General features: G+C 43.3%; 1 protein-coding gene across 1 annotated transcript; it reads left to right on the top strand.

Annotated features, from left to right (window-relative positions):
• The first annotated feature begins 301 nt into the window (after positions 1-301).
• MED15 (mediator complex subunit 15) lies at positions 302-26,576 on the top strand. Its single transcript, XM_066200079.1, has 18 exons — positions 302-422; positions 5,181-5,268; positions 6,390-6,441; positions 6,909-6,938; positions 8,077-8,292; positions 8,812-9,077; positions 10,342-10,728; positions 11,795-11,887; positions 16,683-16,802; positions 21,389-21,531; positions 21,838-21,965; positions 22,871-23,005; positions 23,413-23,476; positions 23,625-23,691; positions 24,142-24,302; positions 24,471-24,637; positions 24,775-24,873; positions 25,018-26,576. The coding sequence occupies exons 1-18, from the start codon at positions 355-357 to the stop codon at positions 25,152-25,154; spliced, it is 2,421 nt and encodes an 806-aa protein (XP_066056176.1). The 5' UTR covers positions 302-354; the 3' UTR covers positions 25,155-26,576.
• The last annotated feature ends 44 nt before the right edge of the window (positions 26,577-26,620 follow it).

Here is a 26,620-nt window from a genome sequence, read left to right on the forward strand (position 1 = left end):
GGCGTGGGCGGCCCCGGCACCGCCCGGGCAAGTGCTGCGGCCGTGCCCGGTGAGGGCCGGGCCGGTCACCGCCGCGAGGACGCCGGGGCTGCCGTGGCCGCGACCCTCGGGGCCGGTGCGGGGCGCGCCCGAGCCGCCACCGTCGAGTAGCGCTCCTGGGCCGGACTACATTTCCCAGCGAGCCTCACACCGAGCAGGTAGATCCCGCGAGAGTTGGCGGGGTTGGCGCCGGGACTTCATTTCCCGCGATCCCTGGCACGCCGGAAGCGGCGGCGCGGCGGCTCGGCGGCCGAGGCCCGGGGCAGCGGCGGCAGGCGGCGGCGGCGGCGGCGGGAGGCGCTCCGGGGGGCGGCCATGGACGTGACCGGGCCCGAGACCGACTGGCGCAGCACCAACTTCCGCCAGAAGCTCGTCAGCCAGATGTGAGTGAGAGCCGCGGGCTCGGGGCTGGGTAGGCCGCGCGCGGGCCTCGGCTCGGGCCGCCCCCGTGCCCGCCCGTGTCCCGCCGGTGTCCGCCCGTGGGGCCGTGGCCGCTCCTCCGCGGGGCTCTCCGGCCCTGCCCTCCCTGGCTGCGCTCGTGCCCGCTCCCCGCTGTTCCCTCTCCCGAGGGGGCCTCCTTACCGGGGTTTGCTCAGACCCTGTGCGGGGGTAGCCGGGACTGTTCTTTGACTTCATTTTTCCGATCCTCCTTCTCTTTCATTTTCCTTCTCTTCAGTGATATCGGCTTCCTACCCTGCTTGACACCGTCTGTCGTAGGGCTTTGGTTTTGCCAGTGTCCGCGATCTGAAATCCGGCGTATTTAACCCTATGAGAATCCCTCTTATGGGCTTGCCTCTGACTTTTGGGGGCAAATCTGAAATAAAAATCCTGGCGATTTAATGTGGCGTTCAACTTGTTGCCTTTTTAGTTTTCCTTTGTGAAACAGTTGCTTTTCTTGAGTTACTTCGCTGCTCTGCAGGCTTTATTTTATTTTTTGGAAGGCTCTTCTACCCTGTGCAAGGTGATGAGCACAGAAGTGAAAGCACTGTTCATTGTTTATAAAGTGATGTTGGAGTGCTAATTCATGCATGCTTGGTTATTTTCTTGCTACTTTTAACAATCAATATCTGGAACTGGACTGGGTTTTTTGTAAGTAGTTTGAGTGTTTGTGGGTTTACAGCAGTTAGGGTGCTGTTCCAGAATTCAGCTGTTGCAATATTCATTGAAGAAATATGATGGTGTTTGTCTGTCAGAGCCATGCAGACTTTCTTGGTGCTGACAACTGATGTTTCACTTTCTAAACTTCCTGTAAAGTCATTAATCTCCTTAGATTAATCCCTTACTACTTCTCCTGTTCTCCTACTGCTTCGTCAAAACAAGCAAACCAAAGTGCCCTTGAATTCTGTGTAGCTTTGAGGAAATAAACATGAGCGAGCACATGCAAACCTAACACAATAAAACTGAGTTTGGATTTGCCCTGCAAACTGTAATGCTTTTCTCTGAGCGCCAAACAATGCTCAGAAATGTTTCAATGGAAGTATGCAACAAGAGATTAAGAAATTGCTACTACTGACCAAAAAATCTTTAAGGTTCATGCCAAATGAAGAGATGGCAGTAGTCCTAAACTTGTAATAAATGCCCTTTATTTATTTTCTTTTACACAAGTGCTCAGATGTATCTGTATGAGTAGTGGGCTTTTTATTACAGATGTAGGGACAGTTTTTCTGTCACTTCCTTGCACCCCATCCAGTTTTACAGTATGGATCAGATATTTGTATTCATGGCCTTGTTTAAAAAGCAAGCAAAACTGCTACTGGGATGACTGGGAAGAGTTGTAACAGTGGCTGCAGCAGGTTTTTAAAAGCAATTACAGTGTATTAGATATCCAGAAACAGCCTGGCCTGGTTTCATGGGGCACTTGGAATAAGATGAAGCTAGCCAGAAGCAGAGTTTGTTGAATGAGAAATAAAATCTATGCACTTGCTATAAAGCTTGAGCTCTCTATGCAACAAGTTCCTGTTTCTCTCCAGAAGCTGCCAGCTTTGTCATTAGAGGCTGACATAGTAGGTGGAAGAGAGAGGTAATTAAATATCTGGTGAATCATCTGAAGGTTTTTACAATCTGTGGGAAGGTTGTTCCAAGCAGTCAGGGAAATACAGTCTTCAATGTTTGTATATCTTCCAGTTCATCCTGCAACCAAGAAGTGATTCTTGTCAAGATGAGTGTTAACACTTGGCCTTGAGCATTAAAAGCATGAAACCATTCACATAACTTATTCTGAGCGCCTCTTTATAGCTGCTGGATGTAGGTGTCTCAGTTTGTTGCAGTTCCATACTTGGGTTTTCATTACAACACTGAATTTCAGTTTTCTGGGTTTTGGCTGTGTTTTTCAGCAGTGGTGTTATGTGAGTGAACATTTCAGTGCGGGCAATCCTGAGGAATGTGTCCGTGGTCCATGTGCATGGTTTGGTTGTGGACATTTGGGAGAACAGTGCTTTTGATGTCCTGAGAAGCCTCTTCCAGTCCTGGGTTCTGTGTGACTGCAGGCATGGGCAGAACTTCCACACTGCTGCAAGGCTGAGGAAGCCTGAGCTCCAGTGACTGAGGCTGAGGAGCAGCTTTGGCTTCTCCCAGGGTGTTCCAGGAGGCAGCACTGATGTGGGTGTGTGGATAAACACTTCTGCTTGCCGGGCACCACTTTATTCTGTGCCTTACAGAGAGCCAGTACACACTGCTGCCTTGGGAGTCTCCTTTCTAAAGGCCTTTCCTTAGTATGTTTTTAGTTGTTGGTATTGCCTGCAGGACAGATGTGACCTGGGCTGTAAACTCAGCCTGTGCTGGTGTCCAGTCCCTGCCCTGAGCTGCTCCAGGCTGTGTTAGAAGGGAATTGTGCTGAGTGTGGGGATAGGGTGTAACTCACCCTGTGTGCTGGCCCCGGAACTCCTTTGCTTGGTGTTTCACTGGAACAACTGATTCATGGAGTCAGTTGTGGACTGGGTAGGGAGCTGGGGCAGTTTTTGAAGGAGAACATGTTCTGCAAGATTTTTCTGTTAGACCAGCTAGCCTGAGTGAGAGGTTGCACATATTTGCACATATTGGGCTGGAAACAAGCTTCTTGAGAGTGGAGGGGGAATTCCAGGAGCTGGTGTTCGTGTTGAACGCTTCATCTTGTGAAAGCACAGCTCTGAGTGTTCTGCCTGCAGTGGGGAAGGCAGATTTTTAGTGCACATCTCCACATTTACTAATGGTGCATTTACTAAGTGCTTACAAGGCAGATGAAGGTTGAATTGGTTGATACCATCTAGTTCCCAAAGTGTTCTGCAAGGAATGTGCTCTGTGCTAAAGCTATGACTCTTTTTCAGCTGACTTCCCTAGTCTTTTCATGTCACTGTTTTTATGTTGATGGCAGTTAAATAGGTGAACAGGGAACAAGTTGTGTGTTTTTGTTTCTTCCTTGTCTAAACCTTTATTGGAATGCTGACAGATAGGACTTGAAGTGGCATTTTCAGTAATGCAGATGTAGTCACAATAATACATCTTCATGTTCTATACTGTCAAGAGGAAATGATTCATATAAAAGCAAATAATTTTTTTGCTGTGAATTTTTTTTGAGTTCCTGATACCATATTGATCACTGTCTCTATCACATCCACTAAGTGCCACTTATGTGTTACTTTCTTTACTTGCCTCTGCGCAATCTTTTTCTTCTTTTTGTCTGCTCAGTTTTCAGTGCTCTCAACATGAAAGTCGTTGTCATTGTACTGGGACTGGAAAGTTAAGGAGGATTCAGAGTAGTGTGGATTTAGAGGCAGCCTTTCTAAAAAGGAAAGTGTGAAAAATAGGACTTGTTAATAGAGAATTGGATATAGCTTCTTCCTCCACAGCAGAGCTCCTTTATGAGCAGTTCACTTCAAGGCTTGTTTGCCCATGGGGGAATAGTTACTCTACATTAGGTTCAGATTCTGCTCCGGTTTAAGTAAGCTTCATATGATCTGTGTTCTGTGTTCAGGGCTGCAGCAGTTTAGCTGTGAGCTGCTGGTTTGCCAGGTGAGGGTGTGAGTTGTGGCAGCCTAAGCTCCTGCATTTTAAGGCTGTAGCATCTGCCCTTCTCTTCTGAGACTGTCATTGGGTTAATTCAGAAAGCTGAACCCATGTACTTCTTGTGCAAGCACCATTCCTGCTGCATGGGAGGTCGTAGAAATTCAGGGCAGAGAAAACAGTAGTGCCTCTTCAGAGTGGCTGAAACTTCCCGGGGTCACTGCCCTGATGTGTATTTACTGTAGGGTAGCTGCTCGTGCAGTGGCAGTCACTGAGAAATAACTTTCTGACCTGTTAATTACAAAGTGAAAGTATTTCCTGCTCACTTGTTTGTGGAATTTAGACTGTAACTGCCAGGCTGCTTTAAAAAAGAGCAGGTTTTGCAGGGAAGTTTCTGAGAATGACAGTGCCTAGGGGATTGGAGTAGGGCTTCACCCGGCTGAAATCCTTGTTTTGGGATCTCTTTCTTTGCGTGTTCCATCCATGAATTGGTTGCTGCTCTTTGATGTACTGAGAATGCCCCTTCTTTTCCACTCATGTCCTCTCCCACCCTGCCCATCCCTGGCCCTGCTCATTGTCCTCACTCACTGCTTAAGCCTCTGTGCCTTTAGGCCACCTCGTTTTGTTTTGTTTTGTTCTTCCACCTTATGTTTAGAGAATTCTTTTGGAAAATCCCGATGCTAGGAAGCTCCATCTCATTGTTTGCCAAACATGGATTACACTAATCCTGTCATTCAGCTTTCCTCAAATAAACAAGTCCTCCTACATCAGGCAGTAAAATAATGACTTGTTTAGCAGTTGGTCTTGAATTTCTGCAAAGGATATTTGTGTTGCCATTTAGAAATTAGTTGGCTTTTTTCTCGGTTATTTGAAGAAACTTTCAAGGGTGGCAGTTTTAAGTAATATGTGGTAGTGTTTTGTTTTGTTTTGGGGTTTTTTGTTGTTGTTTTGGGGTTTTTTTGGTTTTTTTTTGTTTTTTTTTTTTTTTTTTTGGTTTTTTTTTTTTGTTTTTGTTTTTTTGGTGGGTATTTGGGTTTTTTGTTTGTTTCTAACCTATAAATGAGAGAGGGGTAAAAAGCTGTTTCACAGACCTTTCTAACTACAGGAAGTATTTTGCAATACCCTCAATTAATACACCGCCTTGTTTTTTCCTCTTTTTTCAGTGATGAAGCTATGAGGAAAGCTGGTGTTGCCCATAATAAATCTAGCAAAGATATGGAGAGCCATGTGTTTATGAAGGCCAAAACAAGGGTAAATCTCTATTTGCTTCCAGGAGTTATTTGGTGTCAAAAGAAGTTTGTTACAAATTGCAGGAGTAGCAAAGCCAATGCACTTAAGAATAGAGAGTCATTTGAAATTTTAATTTACATGTGCTGCTGCTTCTACTTTGGGTAGTCAAACTGGACTTAGTGCAGGACAGCTTTGCTGATGCTGCAGTGTTTCATGCATGTATGGAACCACACTTCTCTTACCTGAATAGTGAATTGCATAGAATTTCCTTTATCTGCAGTGTAGCACCATTTCACCTGGGGGATCAGAAAAACCTAGGATATTAACGAAAAGAATAACCCCATGGGAGGAGCCCTGGTCTCAGTGGAAGTCTGGCTATAATGTTCAATTCTGCACTCTTATCAAATCATAAACTTCTTCCCTGGAGCTGTGTTATGAGAAATTGGATACTGTTGCTGTCTCCAAATGAGCCATGTTTGAAATAGAGCTTGTCTTGGTGAAAATGTTAATGCTGATGTCACAGATCTGCACCCACTGTTGGCATCCTCCCTGGTGAGTTGTGTCATGGGCAGGAAGGCTGTCTCAGCCCTCTGCAGCTACCTACAAATGATGAGGCACACTAAGAAAATATTTCAAAGAATATTTGTCTTTTCACTCCTGACACTTCTGTCATGTTAGTTTTCCAATTTATTAATTTACTTGTATTTGTAATATGAATTTAGCTTTAGAAAGAGTTACTGTAGTACAAATGTGACATAATTCAAGGACTTAAATAATTCAGAGTGCCAAGTAAGCAGGTACTGTCCTTATAAAAAAGGAATTATAGTGGATAAGAAGTGGAAAATGTGTGTTGGTTTATAATGTTTGCATATTGTGGTGCTGTTAAATGTGGCTGTCAGGGAGGTTCTTTCCTGTGAGTTTTGTGGTTTCTTGGCGTTCTCGTACTGTCAGCCGCAATGACGTATCAGTAAAAATATTCCTGGTTAATAAACAGACTGTTCCTTGGAAGTGAACTGCTCTGAAAAGCCCACACACATTGTAAAGTGAAATCCAGTATGTTGAGGAAGACTACTGAAGAACCAGAAAGTAATGGTTATTCTGTTTGCATTTCTTACGCTAAAATACTCATTTTTCACCTCTAGGAGGAATATCTTTCTCTTGTGGCCAGACTTATTATCCATTTCCGAGATATTCGTAAGTAATTTTTTTAGTTTTGGTTTTTCATTTCTTTTCAATCATGGTTACTCAGTGATTCCTCATTAAAAAAAAAAAAAAAAAAAGAAAAAAAAAGTAAATATTAAGGCTTCTATGTGTGATTCTTAACAAGTTGCTTTAAAAATCTTCCTGTAGTATGCATGCCTAATTTACAAATACTGTTTCTTTTACACATCCTCTACAATTGAAAAGTATTTGAGCAATTATTTAAACTTGCTGCTTTTCCTCCTTCCTATTTTTTCCTTTGTATTTGCCTTCTTTCTATTTTTCATAGAGCATTCTGATTACCAGATTGGCTTAGGTTAATGTATTTTATTAGAGCTACAGTAGATAACGTTTTTTTTAATTTTTTAAATTATGATGTGAATGTATTTCTTGTGGAGAGTATATCCAAAGGGCCAATGTGACAGTATTAGCACAGATGATTAATTGTTTTTTCTTTGCAGACAATAAGAAATCTCAGGCCTCAGTCAGTGGTAAGAGTTCCTTTTTTGTTGTTGTTTTCTTCCTTGCCCCATACTCTCCATTTCTAAACAGAACAGCTTAGAAATCAGGGCTGTGGTGTAGTAAGGATAAAACATCTGTGTATCCCTAACTGGGATATGAAATGCTGCTGGAGTAAAGGAAGGGGAGCAGGACAGTCTTGGAGCTGTTCAGTGATGAGGGTGACAGGCTTGGCCAGTGCTTTGGACGTATCACAGCAGACTTGTTTGTACTTTTGTTAGCTCACAGCACTAAGATTCATGAAGGCAGGAGGGTGACTGAAAATAATGTGCTGAGCAGCCCCGGTTCCTGCCTGTTGCCAGCTGTGGCTTCCTCAGGTGTTGCACCAGAGGCATTTGTGGGGTCATTTGGTGAGCTTAGATCTGATCCTGGCTTCTGCCTCTGTGCTAGTCCTCACTACAGTGGATGTTAGGGACACAGAATGGTCCTGTGGTTTTACCCCTCTGTAGGGCAAATATGCAAGCTGTAATTGATTAACATGCGGTCTAGACTGCTGGAAATTACTTTGTAAGTATTCTTAAGAAAGACATGGTGTGTATTCTGTACCTGGTTAATATTGCTTCTGTAGCCCACGTTGCGTTTTGACGTCTTGAATTGTTTTTCTCTCTTTGACTTCACTTTTCTGTGTGCCCAGGATTCAGATTATGAAAACTGTCTTGAATAAATTCAATGCATGAGGGGGTACTGTATAGTAAAGTACATCCTCTGGTCTGAGCATTGCTTCTCTGACTTGAGGAGGAAGATCCACAGTGAGACTCACTTGGTTTTTGAGGTTAAAAGCTTTATATCCTCATGGAGTTTTGTTGGCAGCTTGTTTTGAGTTGTATATTAATTTGGAGGTGGCTAATAAGTTCCTTTTCTCTGATGTATTTAAAACCTGTGTGGAACTTCACGACACTGGAGCACTGTAAATCATCTCTACTCTCTTTGCAGAGAGGCAAAGATGTGCTGGGATCCCTGTCTCACAGGCAGGGCAGTGAATCTGAGTTAGGGTATTGGATCTAGTCATGGTCTGCAGTTGTCAGATCAGAGAGTGGATGATGGGGAGCAGAGGATCATGGAAGAGCAGTGCCATGGCTGGCTGCATATCAGTGTGTGTTTCCCTTGCAGATCCCATGAACGCCCTGCAGAACCTGACTGGGGGTCCCGCGGCGGGGGCGCCTGGCATGGCCATGGCTGCCCGAGCTCAGGGAGCACCCATGACTGGGATGACGGGCCTCGGTCCAATGGCACAGCAGATGAGTCTCCCAGGGCAGCAGCAGCCTCCTGGAACCTCGGGAATGGCCCCTCATGGGATGCCTGGTGTCTCCACAGCCACTCAGCAGAGTAAGTGTTCGGTTTGCTTCAGCCACTGAAGTTGTTAGATCACCTTTTCAGTAAAAACTCCTTTCCTGAAGGAAAAGGTGCTGAAGAGATGTCATACTTCTGCCTAAATCAGCCAAGTGAACTGTGGAAAAGAATTGATTTCAAGTACTGCTACCTAATTTGATAAATGTCTTCCATAGTATAGCCAACAAGAGTGTAACTGTTGTATGAGCAAATTCTTCTTTCTTCATTTCAACTTCAGAGCATTGTTTTTGTAGAGCTCACCTGTGTTTTCCATGTTACAGTGCTTCCTGCTGGTGACCTCGGTGCACATTTCTTCCTGCACATTATTACTCTTAGGTTGCTGACTCAGTGGAGGCAGAGTCAATTACAAGTTGGTAGTACAAAGTCTAATTAATTCTGCTGTTAATGTGCCCCATCCATTTGAGGAAGCAAAAGTATACACGGCTGAGGAAGGACATTAATTAATCTCACATTATTTGGGTATCGTGTTTTAACTGCCATCTGTCTTCTCTTTAGCCCAGCTCCAGCTTCAGCAGATAGCTCAGCAGCAACAGCAGCAGCAGCAGCAGTTCCAGCAGCAGCAGGTGGCCCTGCAGCAGCAGCAGCAGTTCCAGGCCCAGCAGTCAGCCATGCAGCAGCAGTTCCAGGTGCAGCAGCAGCAGGCGGCGGCCGCTGCAGTGGCGCAGCAGCAGCAGCAGCAACAGCAGCAGTTGCAGGCTGTCCAGCAGCAGCAGCAGCACATGCTGAAACTGCAGATGCAGCAGCAGCAAAACCAACAGCAGGTGATGACAAACAACTGCAATGGCAAATGTGATCAGTGTGCTGGTTTGAAAGCAAACCAGTGGGAGATCCCAAGTCAGAACTACAATTTAATAGGAAAATTAAAATGCAGTAGTACAAAAACACTGACAGAGTCAGAATACGACCTGACACCCAGGGGTTTGGTAGCAGTCTAGTTAAATGGTGGCTACAGTCCTCCTGGAGTGACAGATGTGGTTCTGTTGGAGCAGAGGTGATCCTGTAGAAGGGTGTAGTTTTCCTCTGCAAGTCCAGTGGTGCTGAGATGGGTCTGGTCTTCCTCTGGGAATCCAGTGCAAACAGGCTGTGCTGGTGTTCTAAATCTCAGATTTTATCCAGGTAGGAATGCTGGGCTCCTCCTGCATCTCCCAGTGGGCTGATGAAATTTTATTAGTCATGCAGTGAGCCTTGATGGCCCATGATGAGCAGATATCCCCCGGAGGGAGGATGGGTTGTGGAAGAGATAAAGAACACTGGCCCCACCTGGTTTGAACAGCTGGTAATAGAACACATACTGCTGGTTACATCTTGCATTGCAGCCTGAGACAATGAGTTACTTGTCAGGTGAGGCTTGCCTTGTGTGGAAGTATCAGCTCTGCCTGTTACTCACACATTTCCACTTTGGCCTGGGGCTTCACATTAGATTGGCAAGTTAATTGACAGCAGCATATTAACATGCTAGAGGAACGGCTTTACAGATGTTTTGTTGCTTTCTTCTATTAAAATATTTGTCTCTTTATAAACGTCAGGATAGTCTTTCATTCTGACAGACATTGGGAAAGAACAGCACTTGTATTACTCCAGCAATAGTGGCTGTTTTGTTGTGTGAATAGTGTGTTGCCACTTTAAAAATGTGTATATATACATGTGTGTATGTACATATATATTACCCTTAGGCACAAAAGCAGATGAGGAAACTTCAGCTGTCATATTCTTGTGCGGTTTTTGGTAAAGGGTGATTACATTTGAAAAGCTTTATCTGAGCCCATTTGTACAGGAGAAGCTGAGGGACTTCACCTTTGCTTTTAAAAGTTACAGGAAAGCTTGTAATGTGGAAATAGAGGCTATAGCATCATTTAGGGCTGAGATATATGAGGGATGAGCGGATAAAAAGGTTGGACTTTCCCTTTGGGCTGAAAACATCAATCCGATGTGTTAGGATTCTGTTTCCTTTTGGTTTATGCTATAGAAGGAAGTCTGCTGTCACATTGCTGGAAGCTTTAACATCCTGCTTTTCCTGCTTTTCAGATGCAGCAGCAACAGCAGCAGCAGCAGCTCCAGCGGATTGCTCAAATGCAGCAGCTGCAGGCAGCGCAGGTCATGCAGGCACAGCAGCAGCAGCAGCAACAGCAGCAGCAGCAACAGCAGCAGCAAATACCACAACAACAGATACAGCAGCAGCCACCTCAGCAAGTCATGCAACAGCAGATGCAACAGATGCAGCAGCAACAACAGCAGCAACAGCAGCAGCAGCAACAACAACAACAGGTTGCTCAGGCGCAACAGTCTCAACTTCCACCACAATCCCAGCCTCAACCCCAGCCCATGGTATCTCAACCTCAGGCAATCTCAGGACAAATTCCCAGTCAGGTTATGCCTGTTACTCTCACACCACAGCAGTTAAAAGCTATGCAGGTAAGGGCTAGTGACCAGCTGATTGCCGATTTGTTACGACTATCTAGAGAAATAAAAAATACATCTGACTTTTGCTAATAATGAATTAGGAAAACCATAGCTTGTTAAGAGCTCTGCAGTTAGAAAGTTATGAGTATTGGGTGTTTAAAGGTTTTTCTCTGGGCCTGCCAGTAGAGAACAGTTTTGTACCTGAGGGTAGGAGTTCTGGAAATCTGTGAAAGCCATTAATGCAGCTAACATTTAAAAAATAATTTCTTGTCTCACTCTTGTATGGACAAGTGAAAAAAAGAAAAAGAAATATACTCTGGTTAAAGAAAAATTACCCCTGTGCTGTTTTCTTTTCTAGAACATGAGCAATTACTTTGAATGTTCTAGACTGCAGGCAGTGTTAGCTCTCTGCCATGCTGGCTTTGCTTCTCCTGCCATATTGGGAGATTTGGGTCACAGTTTAATATGCTGGTTGTTCCTGCCTTGAAGAGAAGGTGGGCAGGACAGTAGTTTTACTCTGGTAAATCTGTTGCTGGTATCTTTTTAATGGTGCAGCTTTTTGAAGTGTTACAGTCATTTTTATCTGGGCTGCATAGGTTACTGTGGAGCCAAAGCTCAGACCTGTTTTTCTTTGGGCCTTACTGGGGAGGAGCGTCAGCCACACTTCAGAAATGGATGAGTTGGCACCTCCACTTTGTGCTCCTGGAGCTAAGCTGGGAGTAGTTAAATGTCATGATTGTCACACTGACCGATGTAATGAATTTATAAACATTTGAAATGCTGGTCATTGGGAGGCTTGCCAGAAAGTTAAGTATCTCTTATTGTATGTAAGACCTGATGGTACAGGTTAGAAGTTGCAAGAAGTTGTTGAATTTGGGTGTGCAGACTGTGGGAAAACTATTCTAAATGTTCTAAACATAGGAACTTGTTTTCACAGAAAACCTCAAAGACCTTTGTTTGTGAGGCTGGTCTTGTTTCCATACCCATTTTAGTGAACATAGTCAATGCAGTTGGAACAGAAGTGTCATTCCCTACTCAGGTATGGATGTTTACTTTGGGTTTTGTTCTCATACTCCAGGTAAGAGCTCAGCTGGTCCAGCAGCAGCAGCAGGCAGCAGCAGCAGTGCAAGCAGCTCAGGCCCAAGCTGCTCAGATGGGAGCTTCAGGGCAGGTAAGGGCCCAGGGGCCAGTGTCACAGCTCACAGGCTGTGGCAAGTGCATGCTAGAGATGAGCATGGAGTTGGGTTTCTGGTGGTTTCTGATGGGGGGTCTGACTTTGGTCACCCCCTGTATAAAGGGAATATGGTCTTCTCTGCTGTTTCTCCTTTGCCTGGAGTCAGAGGCAGGATTTCATTGCCAACCTCTCTGTGCATGCTCTCTGTCCCAAGTAGGTCCCAGTGTTGCCTGTACTGACACAGGAATGCACATGAGTAAGGTGGTCTCCTGTGGGCACACTACAAGCCTGACTGTTGGTACCTGGAGTGTATCACCTCTTCTTTCATTAGAAACTCTCTTAGGTGACTGCTTTGTTGTGTAAACTGATTTCTGTACTGTGAATCTTTGCCTGCTATCTTTAATCACATGTGATTTACCTTCCATCTTCATGTATTGACTATAAAATAAATAGCGTAGATGATGAAATGTCTCTGCACTCCCCTTTCAGTCCTTTCATCTTTCATTCCTCTTCTGAGTGCAATGGGCAGTAGATCTAGATGCTCTTGTTCTGGATGTGAATTGTGAAGAACAAATGGCGTGTGTCACAAGTGCAGAGTTACATTAAAAAAAGAAAAGTGCTGGGTGAAAGCTTGCTGTCTAACATGGTTTTTTTTTATCCTACAATACACCTGTAGCCCCAGTGGTTGTTTCTTGATGTGTGTCTGGTATGAAGGAGACATGGGGAAAAAATGGGGAATGGCTTGAAGCTGAACCTCTTATCCCATTTTCCACAAGAGTATGAAAATCTTTTGTGGCTTACCTCTGTAGTGTTTCATATTGAGGCATTTTACAGTCATGGGTAAGTACAAATATCACCACTCTGTAGATGAAGAGAGAGGCAGACAGATGAAATGAGGCTGACTAGGACTAATGGCAAAATTCTTTTTGTATACCCAGACATTCCATGTTTTTCAAGCATCATTTTCCATTCAGTGCACAAGTAATTTTATAGGTTCAGTAGGAAGCTTTTGATATGAACTGTGATAGCAATTGCTTCTTCAATGTACACCTCCCAGACTTGTATCAGGGGTAGTGTCTTGTACCATGGTAACTCTGACGTGGCCACGTCCTTGCTGGTGCGGCCAAGTTCTGCTTCTGAATTGCTCCTTTGGCTTGTGTCAATGTAACACAGGATGTAAAAGCTGAGCAGTGGTAAGTACAGTTGGCACAGTACTGGCAGCAGTGCAGAATTCTCTTCCAACAGTTGAAATGTGAATTAAAACTTGTTTGTTTCCTAAATAATTTGCAGGTGGGAGCTGCAGGGACTTAGGCTGACTGGAAGGAGACACTGACTTTTTTTTCTTGTTACTAACTTTAATGGTGCTCTTTTCAACTCTGAAGCAGATGGATTGTGTTTATGTAGAGTCAACTTAATTCTTGCCCCTTTAGTGACTTCATGTGCCAGTGGCTTAACAGCACAGTGCATTTGAAAGGCTTTGGGTGATGTCGTGGTTGACAGACAGTTTTGTATTGCAGCTTTATCCATTCCTGTGTAGTAAACTTGGGGATTTATCTACCACATATGGAGTTTGGAATATTCCACATACAGGCTTTACTCCACTTATGTTCATGCCATAGCAAGATGAGTCTGCTAAAATTCACCTACCACTATGAAGTCCAATAACTAAATGGGTTTCTTGTACTTGTCTAAATACTTTCTGTATATAATAGTTTTAAGATTATGGCTGTATATAATATTACAATGCAGCTTCAGTGTTGAGAGTGTATAAGGATTTTCTTTACTTTATAAGAAGTCTGTTTTAAGACTAGATTTTTGTTTTCTATTTAGCAGATTTTTCAGTAGCATCAGCATTTTTAATAAATCTGCCTTGATTTCTTTATTTGGTTCAGGGAAGCTTTTTTAATAAACAAACCCTATCCTAATCTTGGCTTGTTACATTTAAACTTAGTCTTTAAGGGCTTTCAAACTGGGAATTTTACTTGCTATCTCTGCATTTTTCCTTTTCCATAAAGTTTCTGTAAATCCTTCCTACATATAAGTAAAAGCAGTCCCAGGTTTAAACATGGATTCACGTGAGAAGTTCTGCTCTGAAGTTCTAAAGACACCACCCAGGTCAATGTTACCCTGCTGTAGTCCTTGTGAGCAGGTAACTCACGGGGAATCTCATAGCAGTAGTGTCCTAGCAACCAGAGACCTACACAAAATGCAGCACCAAGGAAAAAGATCTGTAATCAACTGCAGTTCAGTATTAGTGAAGTTAAGTCGCTGTTCTGGTGCAATTCCTTCAGGTGCTCAGAATGCAGAATGGCTGACTGAAAATCTGTCAGTGGCACTGTACAAACATGTGCTCACCAGAGGCTGTGTGTTTATGGGATGCTGAATGTTTGGGTGTTAGATAAAAGAAAGTTACAGGTTCTGGATTCTATTTGTTCTATTGCACGTCATTTTTATCAAATAATGGGGTTTGTAGCTTACTTTGGAGGGACATCCTCCTCTTGCTCTCTCATTTATCTCAATTTACAGGGTCTGGAATTTTACCTTGTAAGAACCAATTTCATTTGTGGAGGAAGATATGTGTCAGTTAAAATCTTTTTCAAAAATAGTTGAACATTTCTGGTCGTGTTCTTATCTTACGAGAAGAGTAACTCCTTTATGGACATACTGCTTTGGAACCCCCTTTCCTGACTCCTTTGTCAAAGGGTCATGGGTTTTGTAAATATAAATGAACTGGAGAATGGGGGAAAATAGATTACTTTTGTTAAGAGAGTGGAATTGATGTCGTTTTATAGATGTATTTCCTTTCCAAAGCACACATTTCAAAAAATACAAAAACCCTTAACCCAAAATTGTCTGCTTGTGCACTCGTTTGACCAACCACAATACTACAAACAGCTGAAAACCTTTGAACTGGAGTTTGTCATGCTGGTGTTCAGTGGTTTGCCACACTTAACCTGTGAATATTCTTGTAATTTCCTTTGCCTCAGTGGAAGTAATCTAAATCTTCACACTTTGGTGGTGTGGCTTCAGAAACACGGCCAGGATGGGACATGTGGGTCACCATAACATTCCTGGGATTCCACAGCTCCAGAGATCTGGAGGGTCTAAGATGGGGTGATTGTGCCTGAAAGGATAGATTCCTTCCCCCTCAGCAATTTCCTCCTTTTTTTTTTTTTTTTTGGTTTTGTTAGGGTTATGTTGCTTCACCAGCTCTCATGTTGATACTGTAGCTCTTCACTGCACTTTGTAGCATCCACCTGTGCTTTGTGGCAGTGCTGGGTTGTTGTGTTTGCTCGTGGCAGCTGCTGCATGCCGTGTGTGCACGTGTGCATGTGTGTGTGATGTCTGAGGCGCTCTCATCTGTTCCCCTTTTGAAATCCTGTCTCTGACCATCCCTCTGTGCCTGGATGGAAAGGGACTGCATTGCTCTGATGTTGTGAACTAACAGCTGTGCTGAATTTGACACTGTTTTCTTTATCAGTTATTGCTTTCCTTTTTCAGTCTTGCTATGTTGTATTTAATTTCATTTATTTTTAACAATTGTAAGCACATGCATTCTTTGACTGTAGAGATGTGTTGCTGGCTGCTTCAGTCCATTTACATAAACACCAAGCAGGAGTGCCCCAAACCATTCACAGGAAGGAGGCTCCATTATCTCTTAGGTTAGTTAGGATTCTGTAGGTTCCTTGGTAACATGTAAGCTAGGAAAGAAAGGTAGCCCAGAGAACTTTACTGTAGATCTTTGAAGTCCCAAACAGAAGCTCTTTTACTGATCAGTGAATCTGCCAAAGCTACCTGAATACTACCTCAAATACATGCTGTATTTGTTGTTAATTCTCAGTAGGTGGGGTAATATCAAATTTTAAGTAGCAGAGGGCTATACAGATATAAAAAATTAAATCTATGTGGCTCATGCAGGCTGATGGTTCTGAAAGGTACTTTAGACACTGCAGAGCAGCATAGTCCTAATACTATTTCAAAATAAAAAAAATTATTCTAATGCTAACCTTTATCATTTACCCTAAATGATTGTACTTTAGGGTGTGCTCACTCTATACAGCTGGAGAATCAAAAAGCATGAATAGGCTTGAGGAAGATTATGGACTCAGAATAATTTAGTAGTAGAGGAATAGGTATTCGTCAAAATTATGGTAATTAAAAAGGTATACTTGAATTATTGTGTGGGTTATAATAGGAAGGAAATCGATTTTTCAAACCTGGAAGTCATTTTTGTTGTCTTTGGCATTGTTATACTGGCACAGGTTAGGCTGGTGTGGAATTTGCTCGCTGTGGAGCATTGTACTGACAGCTGCTGTTGAACAAAAACTCCTGTAACAGAGGGGGCATTGGCCAGTAGTGCTAAGCCCTCGGAGTCCACAGTGGGGGAAAGCACATCAGAAACCTATGGCATTATAGAGCTGCTTAGGTGGAGTAAAAGTATCTTAGAGTACTTGTTTCCAAGACTTTTAGAACTTCAAGATGTCAGGAAAAATGTAGGAAATGGAAATGACAGGACGGTCAACCCTTGACCCGCGGATCTGAGTCTGCATCTCAGCTCCCTCAGGATCCCAGGAGTTCATTAGGTGCTTTCTGAAACTGATAGAAGGAGTATGAAAAGGAGTTGGATTTCCAAGCCAGCAGGTTAGGGTAACCCTTAGAGAAAAGCTCACTAACCTTCCCTTCATGCTCCCCCCCCCCAGTTCCTGCAGGCTGCATGTGCTTCTCATCCTGCCAGTGCACTGCATTTCTTGTTTTGCGATTACTTTTGTCTGTTGTCCCTCTGTCCTCAAAGATGATCACCGCACCCATGGCCCGAGGCGGGATGCAAATCAGACCACGGTTCCCGCCTACCACCGCGGTGTCTGCCACAGCAGCCAGCGCCATCCCCCTGGGCGGACAGCAAATGCCACAGGTATTTACTGGGTCACAGCCTCTGTGTCGGCAAAGCTTCACTGCCTGGGTCTCTAGAGCTGCCTTTCCAACCAGGGGACTGTTCACAAACAATCAGCTTGCCGCTGTTACTCAGGGTGTTGGTCTGTTTAGGCTGCGTGTTTGATGGGTCCTTTTTTCATTTTAAGTAATAGGTTTTCTGAGAGTTTGAGATACTAAATAAAGCGTTTGTAAAATAGATCTTTATTTTAACATTTCAAACTTTTTCCATGTTCAGGATTGATTCAAGTCTCAAATTAAAGGTCCGCACTCCATGAGTGTGCATTTCTGAGTGCTGCAAGTCAGCATACCTGGCTGAGTTGTGTCCAGGACCTTGCGTGGTGTGTGTTCATGCTCTGTACAGGTGCTCCTCGTGTTATTAGTACACTTGGCTTGTTTCAGCTTGAGCAGCTCCTTGGCATGGTACCAGGGACCCAGAGAAATTTGAGCTGTTCTTTTCTTTCATGGTTGTGTAGGAGGAACTGCCAGAAGGATTCCACTTGTAGCTGCAGCAGAGAAGAACCTGTGCAGGCAGGCTGGCAGCTCCTGTCCAGTTGCTGCTGGAAAATGCATGAGGTCAGAGCACGTCACTTCTTCTCAGGAGTTTGCAAAGGTAGTGACAGTGACAAGAAGGTTCTGCAGTCCTAGGCAAACACATCTGTTGTCGTTTCTGGTTGAAGATGGGTGGTCCTTTCAGTCCAGGACAGTGTGTACATGTTAACAAACCCCAGCCATAGCTGTGGAGTCAAGAGGGGAGTTTACTTTGTCCTTTGGTCACTGTAGCAGTTAATAGATACTGAGATAATCATCTCCCATTTGAAATAACCACAATGTTTGAAGCCTTCCCATGGATATTTAAATATTAGTTTTGCTTATATATAATATTTGACTCATAGCAAAAGACTTCTAGTTCAAGCATTCAGTGTCACGGGGTGATCTTTCAGCACTGTCACTGTTACTGAGGAGCTTTGCTTTCTGACACCAAGTGAACTGCTCATCAGGAAGTGTTGTCAGCAGCATGCCAAGGATTGTGTAAGTGATGTAGAAGGCTGAACAACTGGTCAAAGCAGAAGAAGGAGAAAAAATTTTCATGAGCAATGATTGTCGTGAAAATGGATCTGAAGCTGGTGCTAGGATGAGTGAGTGATTCCTCGTGGCTGGAAATATGTTTTGGAGGCAGTCTGACCTGACAAGTACTTGACAGGTCTGGACCAGCATGAATCTCTAGTACTGCCTGCCAAAACATTTTGTTCAGGTTCTAGGTAGATTGGAAATTAGAAATGTTGTCTTTTCCACCTCTTAATCTAATAAAATGCTCAACTGCTATTGTCTGTTGGGTATAACTGCCTTGTCATCAGGGCCCTTCAGCTGTTCACAGTAGGAGTAAGGGGCTGTAGCAGAGCTGTGGTTATTAATCACTCAGTTAAGAGCACGTCCTCTCCTTGACTGTAGTATCAAAATCCATTTGGATGTGGTGATAGGTAGTTCAGGGTGTATTTTCTCTTTAGAAAAGAATCTTGGTGTTGCACTGAAGAATGCTTTTCAACACAAGGACCAGATGTGGTATCAATACCTTGTGGCTATTTATTTTTATCCCACATGACAAAACAGTCTGTCCTTTTCTATCACAAGACTCATTTGATTCTCCAGTGAGTTTATTTGTTTGGTTGGGGTCTTTTGCTTATTACAGTCTTATCAAACAAAACAAACCAAAAATTATTGAGATACTGTATTCCTCAGTCACCTGATGTTTTGACTTGCAAGAGAGAACTGAGAGCCCTTACCAGCCTTATCTCCTGAGTGCTGATCTGTGCCTGAGACTCACTAGCTGGAGAGAGAACTCACAGCTGGGTTTGTCTTTCAGGACAGTGTGCTCTGAACACTGAAAATAGCTTTGATTTAGTGGATGTGAATGCAGGCCTGAATACCTTTTGGGCAAGACTTGAGAAAATTAGAGGATGGTGTCATGATCAGGTCACTGTAGGGTCACAGAGCAAGTTCATGCTCAGTGGGGTGTAGTAGCTGTCCATGGAGATGCTTTTATGTGCAGAAATTCATATCCCTCGGTGAAAAAATGTGTAGTTGGATTTCCTTGTGTCTGTTGAAGATGCAGGGTATACAAATAATCAGTAACCATGGCTTAACTCTGGAATTGAATGAATTCAATGGAGTTAAAACTCTGGAAAGGAGGAGGTTTTGTCTTTTCATAGCTATTCATAGCTATGTTTGTGGTGTGTTTGTTTGGGGAGTCATCTGCAAAGAGCATTCCCTAGAAATTGAAATTTCATTAAATTGTTACAATCTTAATCCGTATCCTGCAAACAACATAGAAAGCTAAATCTGAAATCGTCTTTAAATCTGTTCTATAGAAAGACGCCTGAAATTATGTAGCAAATGAACTGCTGTCAAAGAAAACCAAGGCAGGAAGTTCAGAGGTGCACACTTCTGAATGCATGTTTTTGAAAATGTCACAGTTTTGCTTACTGTTGGACATTGGCCTTTGCTGTTGTGAAATGAAGCTGGCAGAGAGCAAACCTGGAAAGGAGGAAATCTGTTTGTCTGTGCAAGTATTTGAATGAGGAGGGGTAGTGCAAAAAAATTTAATTCACCCCATGCTTATGTGCACAGTAAATGCTGCATATCCTTCACTTTTCTGCAGCATTTGGAAATTAATGGTAATAATGTCCTTGGTGCTGAATTACACACAGAAACTTAAATCTGGCAGAAAACCTAATGAAATCTCTCTCCTTCCTTCCCAAAACACAAGGATTTAAGTATTCAGAAGTCATTTTTTTGTAACCAACTTGAGACAGGGGCTTGGTTTTCAGGAAGTGATGAACCACTCCAAGTGGTTTTAGTCTGACTTGATGAAAAATGGGTGCAGGATCCATATGGGCACTTTAAATAGACTTGTGAAGGGTCAAGGAATGCTTTTTGTAGTGTCCATCCCAGCTTCCTTCCAAACACAGTGAGCTGCCTGGTGTCTGCAGGAGGCAAACTGTGCTTTTCAGTCTCAGAAATGCTTTTCCAGCTGTTGAGGAGAGACATGCTGCTAAAGAATCCACCTCCTTTGGAAAACAGCAAGCACAGGCTCAGTGGTTGTTGGTAATGGAGAAAAGGAATATATTGTATCATTTCAGCCTCACTTGTATGTGTTACCTTTGTGTGAGAGGTTGCAGAGGTGCTGGGGCTATTGAAGATTGAAAAAACATCATGGTATGTCAGGCTGCATTTGGTTTTGAACTATTCTGTAATGGATGGTAAACTAGTAGCTTCAAGGTTAGTAGTTTTGCACTGAGCTGGGGATTGTTTGTGCCTTTTTGGGGGATGTGACCTTTTGCACAGCTGCAATGTGATAGTCCAAGCAAAGCATTTCCTCTTGTAGTCAGTGTGTCCATGCAAAAGCAGACAATGGAATACTTGTCAGTGTGCTAAATATCATGTCCTCTGGATACCATTGGATTAATTAGATGGATATTTAACAAGAGAGTGGAGGGCAGCACCAATTTGCAGTGCCTGTGATGTGTCTGGGACTTGTGGATTTACTGAAACTTTGAGAGTTGTTAATTCAAAGATGCTAATCAGTGACTTACAGAATGGACACATGGGTTAATAAGCCACAATAAATTGCCTCTGCAAGCTAATTCCATTTATCTTTGTATTTACTTATTTACAGCCTCAACCCATAAGAACTCTGCATGTGCCTTAAACAAATGTGATCACTTAATATCTGCATTACTATGCCATGGCCTCTGCCATTGCACAGGTTTTCCTGTTTGGTTTTAAGTGATTGAGAGGAAAAATGTGTATTAGAACACGTGAAAAGTTGCACAGATTTTAGTTCATCTGGCTCTGGCACTGTGGAGTGTACAGAATAAACTTAGTTGTTACCCAGAGTTTGGTGCTGTTCTGGAAATGCTCTTACTTGCCTTTTTGTCCTTTAGGCACCTCATCATTCTCCAAAGGACAGAAAGCTCCTTCATTTTTTTTTTTCCACCCAGCTGTTCAGTTTGGAGTTTCTATCTCCACCCAGACTTTCAGATCTCAATATTTAAACAAGGTTTTGGTGATTTGGCTTACCTAATTTTTTTCTTCCTTCTTCCTAAAGAAAACCAGTTGAGAAGCTGCAGTTGAGTCTGACAGACCTTTGAAGACTGTAATTAAAATCTCTAAATAAGGAGGCGGTTTTGACTCTTAATTATCAAGTGGGAAATGTCTTTTCTTCCTGCTCTTCTTCAGTTTTAATAAAGTACAGGTTTTTCACATTTCACTTCCAACATTTTAATTGCAACACGATGGTTTGGGCAGTGAAAAACAATTATTATACAGTTAATTCAAGCTGTGTGCAGTTTTACTGGTCATTTCTACTGAACTTGATAAGACTTCCTGCCCTGAGAGCTTCAAGAGTGACACAGGTGGGAGTGTCCTTATGGGGGAGACAGGAAACTAATGCTTTCATTTCTCGTAGGCCTGAGGATACACTTCTCTCCACAGGTAAAGCCTTTTAGTTAGGTTCCCATCCTCTGCTCCCTTTTGTTGTTCTTGATGGTGTCTTCTCCCACATTCCAGGTGAGCCAGAGCAATATCACCATGATGTCATCCCCATCTCCTGTGCAGCAAGCTCAGACACCGCAGTCGATGCCGCCTCCACCGCAGCCACAGCCGTCTCCTCAGCCGGGCCAGCCAACGTCCCAGCCAAACTCCAATGTCAGGTGAGCCCCACTGCACCTTTGGGCACTTCTGTTCATGCCATGAGCCTCAGCTTTTCACAAACATTCAATAATCTGTTTCCACCCAAGTGAATGAATTTTAATATCAGCTCCACTGGGAGCACAGGTGAGACTGTGTTGAATTCACTGTGAAAACTCGTATTTTACATAAGGAATCCGTGTATGAAATCTCACCGAGGCAGAACTACAGACTGCCATGATGATGCTTACTAAAATCATATCTGCTTACAGGCTGATGATCCTTCCTTGTCAGATTCTGGCAGGTTTAATTTTATGCTTATTTTTCAGCTCTGGCCCTGCTCCATCCCCCAGCAGCTTTCTCCCCAGTCCCTCTCCACAACCATCGCAGAGCCCAGCAGCTGCACGAACACCTCAGAACTTCAGTGTCCCATCCCCAGGTCCTTTAAACACTCCAGGTAAATGATCTGAGAGCTGTACTGCACACCATGGCTGGACTATGTTTTGGTAACTGTAATAGTTCCTGGGAAACCTGGTTTTGTTGACACAGTGTGAACTTCAAGAGCTCTGTGTAGCAGCTGGCATTGCAGGTAGTGAACATGTCACATACACCACATAACACAACAGTTTGGATTCCCAAACCAAAATCAATTGAAACCTCTTTTCTCATCACTGAATTAGGTAATGGGGTTTTCTAACTTCCCCAGTCTTTGAAAAACAGAATGATACTTAATTTAATGGAGCAAGTGTATAGAAGCATAATGATTCCTTAGTTCCAACAGGAAGGAACCCTTAGTGACACTGTGCAGTTGTAAAGGACATAACCACTTAATCCCAGGCAGCAGATAATGCCAGGCAGAGGCTGCTTTGCTCCAGAACACCTTCCCAGGTTTACTCTGGCACTTTGCACTTCCCTAAGGACAGAATAAACAGTTTGTGGTGCTGTGAATGGAGGTAACACACTGGCTCCTTCTCATACCAGTGTTGTGTGCTCTGCAGATAGGAAAGGACCCACTTAACAAAAACTGCTGTGAATTTATTGTGTTTATTTTGTGTTTAAAGCATCAGAGTGAGGGCAAAATAAAGACCTGGGAAATGGGTGTATGGGATTTTGGAACTTTGCAGGAATAAAATGTATTAAGTGGGACTTGCTGTTCTGCCCACAGAACATGTTATTTCCACACAAAGACTAGAGGATTGGCAAACACTGAACCTATGGAGGGCATCCAGTTGTGGATTTGGATATTTGACAGGAGCTATACTTTGAGAGTGCCACTTTTCAGACCAAGATCCTGAAATATGAGAATAATGTTCTGCAGTTATCTTTTATCACCCTGTGACATGCAGTCTTCCTTTTTGCCAGGAAATCCAAATTCTGTCATGAGTCCAGCCAGTTCTGGTCAGTCAGAGGAGCAACAGTATCTGGAAAAACTCAAACAACTATCAAAATACATTGAGCCACTCCGGAGGATGATCAATAAAATAGATAAAAATGAAGGTGAGGTTTCCTGTATTTGGCCATGCATTTATCTGTGTCAGCTCTCTTATCTGCTGAAAGAAGCAATACTTTGTCTTTTGTGGTGACTTCTTTTCCAGGGATTAAAAATGTCAGAGAAAGTTAGCTGTTCTTTCTTCCTTCTAACTAAAGATTGCAGTGTGAGGAGTGGGAAAAACCCTTTTCCTTAAATTCTCATCAGTTGTTTTTTTTTTTTTTACTTCTGATGGTTTTGAAACATGCAGAGTTTATGCTTTGGATATATTTAGCATTAGATGAAAGCTCTTTAATCCTCACTAGTTTCTTTAGGATTGGCTCATGTTTTCATGGTTAACAGTGTGCTGTATTTTTGTCTGCAAGAACAGAAGCTATTCTTGTAGTCAATGTTTGTGTTTCTCACACTGTTTCAGACAGGAAGAAGGACCTGAGCAAAATGAAGAGTCTCTTGGATATCCTGACTGACCCTTCAAAACGGTAACTTTTCCTGTCAGCTTTCCCAGCTCTTCCAGAAATCTGTAGTTCAGCACCCAGCCCAGGTGGCACTGGGGCTGTCACTGGGGCTCCGAGCAGAAACACTTCAGCTTTGGTGGGTGATGTGGATGAAATTTCTCCTCTTCCACAGGTGCCCCCTGAAGACGCTGCAGAAATGTGAAATTGCTCTGGAGAAGCTGAAGAATGATATGGCTGTGGTATGTAATGCTTTGTGCCAGCAGAGATAAGCAGCTCATTCCAAAAGGTCTTAAGACTTGGCAGGATCGTTTTTGCAGTTTTTATTACTCATGCTGTTGAAACTTCAAGTAAGGTTGAACAAAAGAAGAAAATAGGAAAAAAATGGACTTCATGTAAGTCACCTGTATGTATCTTTTAACTGAACTTTCAATTTCTTGTGCTCTGTGCCAAGTCTTGAATGATTCTTCCTTTGGACTCTGGCTGATTTCAGGACAGCCTTCCTAAACCAAAACTGCATAAGGGTGGTTTTTTTTTTTTCTTTACTTCCTCCCTTAATGTTACTAGATACAGTTTTGAGAATCATTTGCATTTCGTGCCTTGCAAGTTTTACGGCCATAATATTTTTCAGAATCAACAGCAGGTATTTCTGTTTTGTGGTGCTGATTAAAGGGGCTTCTGTTGTGTTTCAGCCTACTCCACCACCTCCCCCAGTGCCCCCCACCAAGCAGCAGTACCTGTGCCAGCCCCTGTTGGACGCAGTTCTGGCCAACATCCGCTCCCCGGTGTTCAACCACTCCCTGTACCGCACCTTCATGCCGGCCATGACCGCCATCCACGGCCAGCCCATCACGTACGTACCACGCCTGCTGAGGGCTCATTGCTCGAGCAGAAACCTTTCTCTAGAAACTGTTGAAACAACAGATGGGTTTATGCATGGGGGTCACCTGTAGCTTTTCTTTTTTCATGTGCGAAATATTGATCAAGTGCTTTTGTGGACTGTGGACTGTGTTTTACACAGGGCTCCCATCGCTTCCCCTCGGAAGCGGAAATACGAAGAGGATGAAAGACAAACCATACCAAACGTCTTACAAGGAGAAGTTGCAAGATTAAATCCTAAATTCCTGGTGAACCTGGACCCCTCACATTGCAGTAATAACGGCACAGTTCATCTCATATGCAAGCTAGGTAAGAGGAAGGGGGGAGATGTGCAGTCCGGTTCCTCAGTGGGGTTCACAGGCTAGAAATCAAGCTCAGTTAAGCACAAAACCCCTCCTGTCTGGCAAGAAGTGCTGTGCTCTGATGGAAGTGTGTTTGCCTTTCAGATGACAAGAATCTTCCAAATGTCCCCCCGCTCCAGCTCAGTGTTCCAGCAGACTACCCAGACCAGAGCCCTCTGTGGATAAAGAACCCCAGACAGTATGGTATGAAGATGCTGCCATTGCATTTGTTGGGCATGTGTACGTGGCAGTAGTGGGGAAATGTGAACACCTAATGTTGCTCTTTCACTTGGACGCTTTTGATTTTTATGACAACTTCCTTTATCTGTTACCTCTTTTTTTCTCCAGCAGCCAATCCCTTTTTGCAGTCAGTGTATCGATACATGACCTCAAAACTATTGCAGCTCCCAGACAAGCATTCAGTGACAGCTCTCCTGAACACCTGGGCACAAAGCATTCGTCAGGCCTGTCTCTCTGCTGCGTAACAGCTCACCTCTGAAACCGTGAAGCCAGAAAGAAGCTCCCATCAGCTGGCCTCTTCCACGTGCCACTGGGAAACCACAGTGTGGGGAGGTGACTTCAGAAGAAAGAAGCCTTATGTTGTTTTGTTTCTAGGTTGTCAGGTTCAGTAGAGAACCTGATGTTAGACTTAGCTTTCATGCTTTCTATCTTCTGCCTCTGTGGACTACTGCCAGCATTTTCAGATATACAAAATGTGTATATATGGTTCTCAAGACTGTATTTAGGATGAGTTTTTATTGTCTTCTTAGAGAAGAAATTATTTGTGGACTTCCATCAGGGAGTCTGGTATAAGAGGCGGTAGGGAAAAATGTCCTAATTTGCTTCAAAATTTGCTCAGTGCCAGTATTTCTTTCACACCGTATGTTTCGTGACCTGATACTGCCCCAGAAATAAATGAGCTGCAACTCGAATGTGCTTGCAAACTTCCCAGTGGGTGCAGGAAATCTTTTTGACTATTAGCTTTGTCCAGAGATGGGATAAATTGCATTCTTTTGAGATATCCCTCTACTATGTGAGATAAATATGGATAATTATACTTGAGCATGGCAATATGGAACCAAACAGCAAAAAAAAGGTTTTATTTTATAAAACCTTTTATAGCTTATTTTAAATGCGACTTTGTATAAACGGTTTTTGGTTACACGGACCATGTTTCTCACTCCAAAAGAGTAAGGTTGATGAGACAGAAGAGATGCCAATGTGCACACTGAGTTCCTCTAGAAATTCAGTAAATCTGTACGTAAATAGGGGGGGAAACCAACAGTACAAAGGCCAAGTGACACAAGTCAATCCAGCAGGCTTGTAGCTACATTTCTTCTTTTAAGAGTCTTTCTGAGGCATCTGGCTTCCAATGGGAGTTAATGCAGTGCTCTGAAAATGTTTCTATGTTATATCAGTTTGTTTAAACAAAAAAGGCAGAAACCAACATCTCAGGAGTAGAACTGACAACTAATCCATCGTGCCTTGAACAGTGATGGGCACTCAAGTCAGTCATCAGCTGCCCTATTGTTGGCACTTTGAATGAACACATTCACCACAAGAAACTCTAATTTAATGCATTTTTCATATTTCCCCGTGTGTCTAAGTTGCTGCTTAAGTTCCTGGTGCAGGAGAATTTCAAATATCAGATGTTCCAGTTCTATCCTGCCCCATCTCTCTCTGTGTTGTGCAGCAAACCTAAAGAGTAGCTGGGCTCTCTCTTACAGTAGTGTCAAGAAATTGCTATGACCTCTGTAAATCCATGTGGTGTCATCAGTTTTAGGATGTTTTCAATGTGGGTTCTTAGTAAGCACTGACTGAGGCAGCAGAATGCTGTCAGTATTTTGTACATGAGCTAATGCAGTATCTCTTTGTTTCTACTGTAATAAATTTATTATTATTCCTGTGTTGGATGCTAACATTGTACTGCTCTTCCCCTGTTAAGATAGTG

The sequence above is a fragment of the Chamaea fasciata genome, unplaced genomic scaffold (assembly GCF_029207755.1).
Source record: "Chamaea fasciata isolate MVZ Bird 193981 ecotype frontalis unplaced genomic scaffold, bChaFas1.0.hap1 SCAF_18, whole genome shotgun sequence".
Lineage (NCBI taxonomy): Eukaryota > Metazoa > Chordata > Aves > Passeriformes > Sylviidae > Chamaea > Chamaea fasciata.

Coding starts and splice junctions, on each gene's coding strand:
- MED15 (XM_066200079.1), top strand. CDS start 355: ATGGACGTGACCGGGCCCGAGACCGACTGGCGCAGCACCAACTTCCGC. Junction 23,006..23,412: donor TAAAATAGATAAAAATGAAG/GTGAGGTTTCCT, acceptor ACACTGTTTCAG/ACAGGAAGAAGGACCTGAGC. Junction 23,477..23,624: donor CTGACTGACCCTTCAAAACG/GTAACTTTTCCT, acceptor CCTCTTCCACAG/GTGCCCCCTGAAGACGCTGC.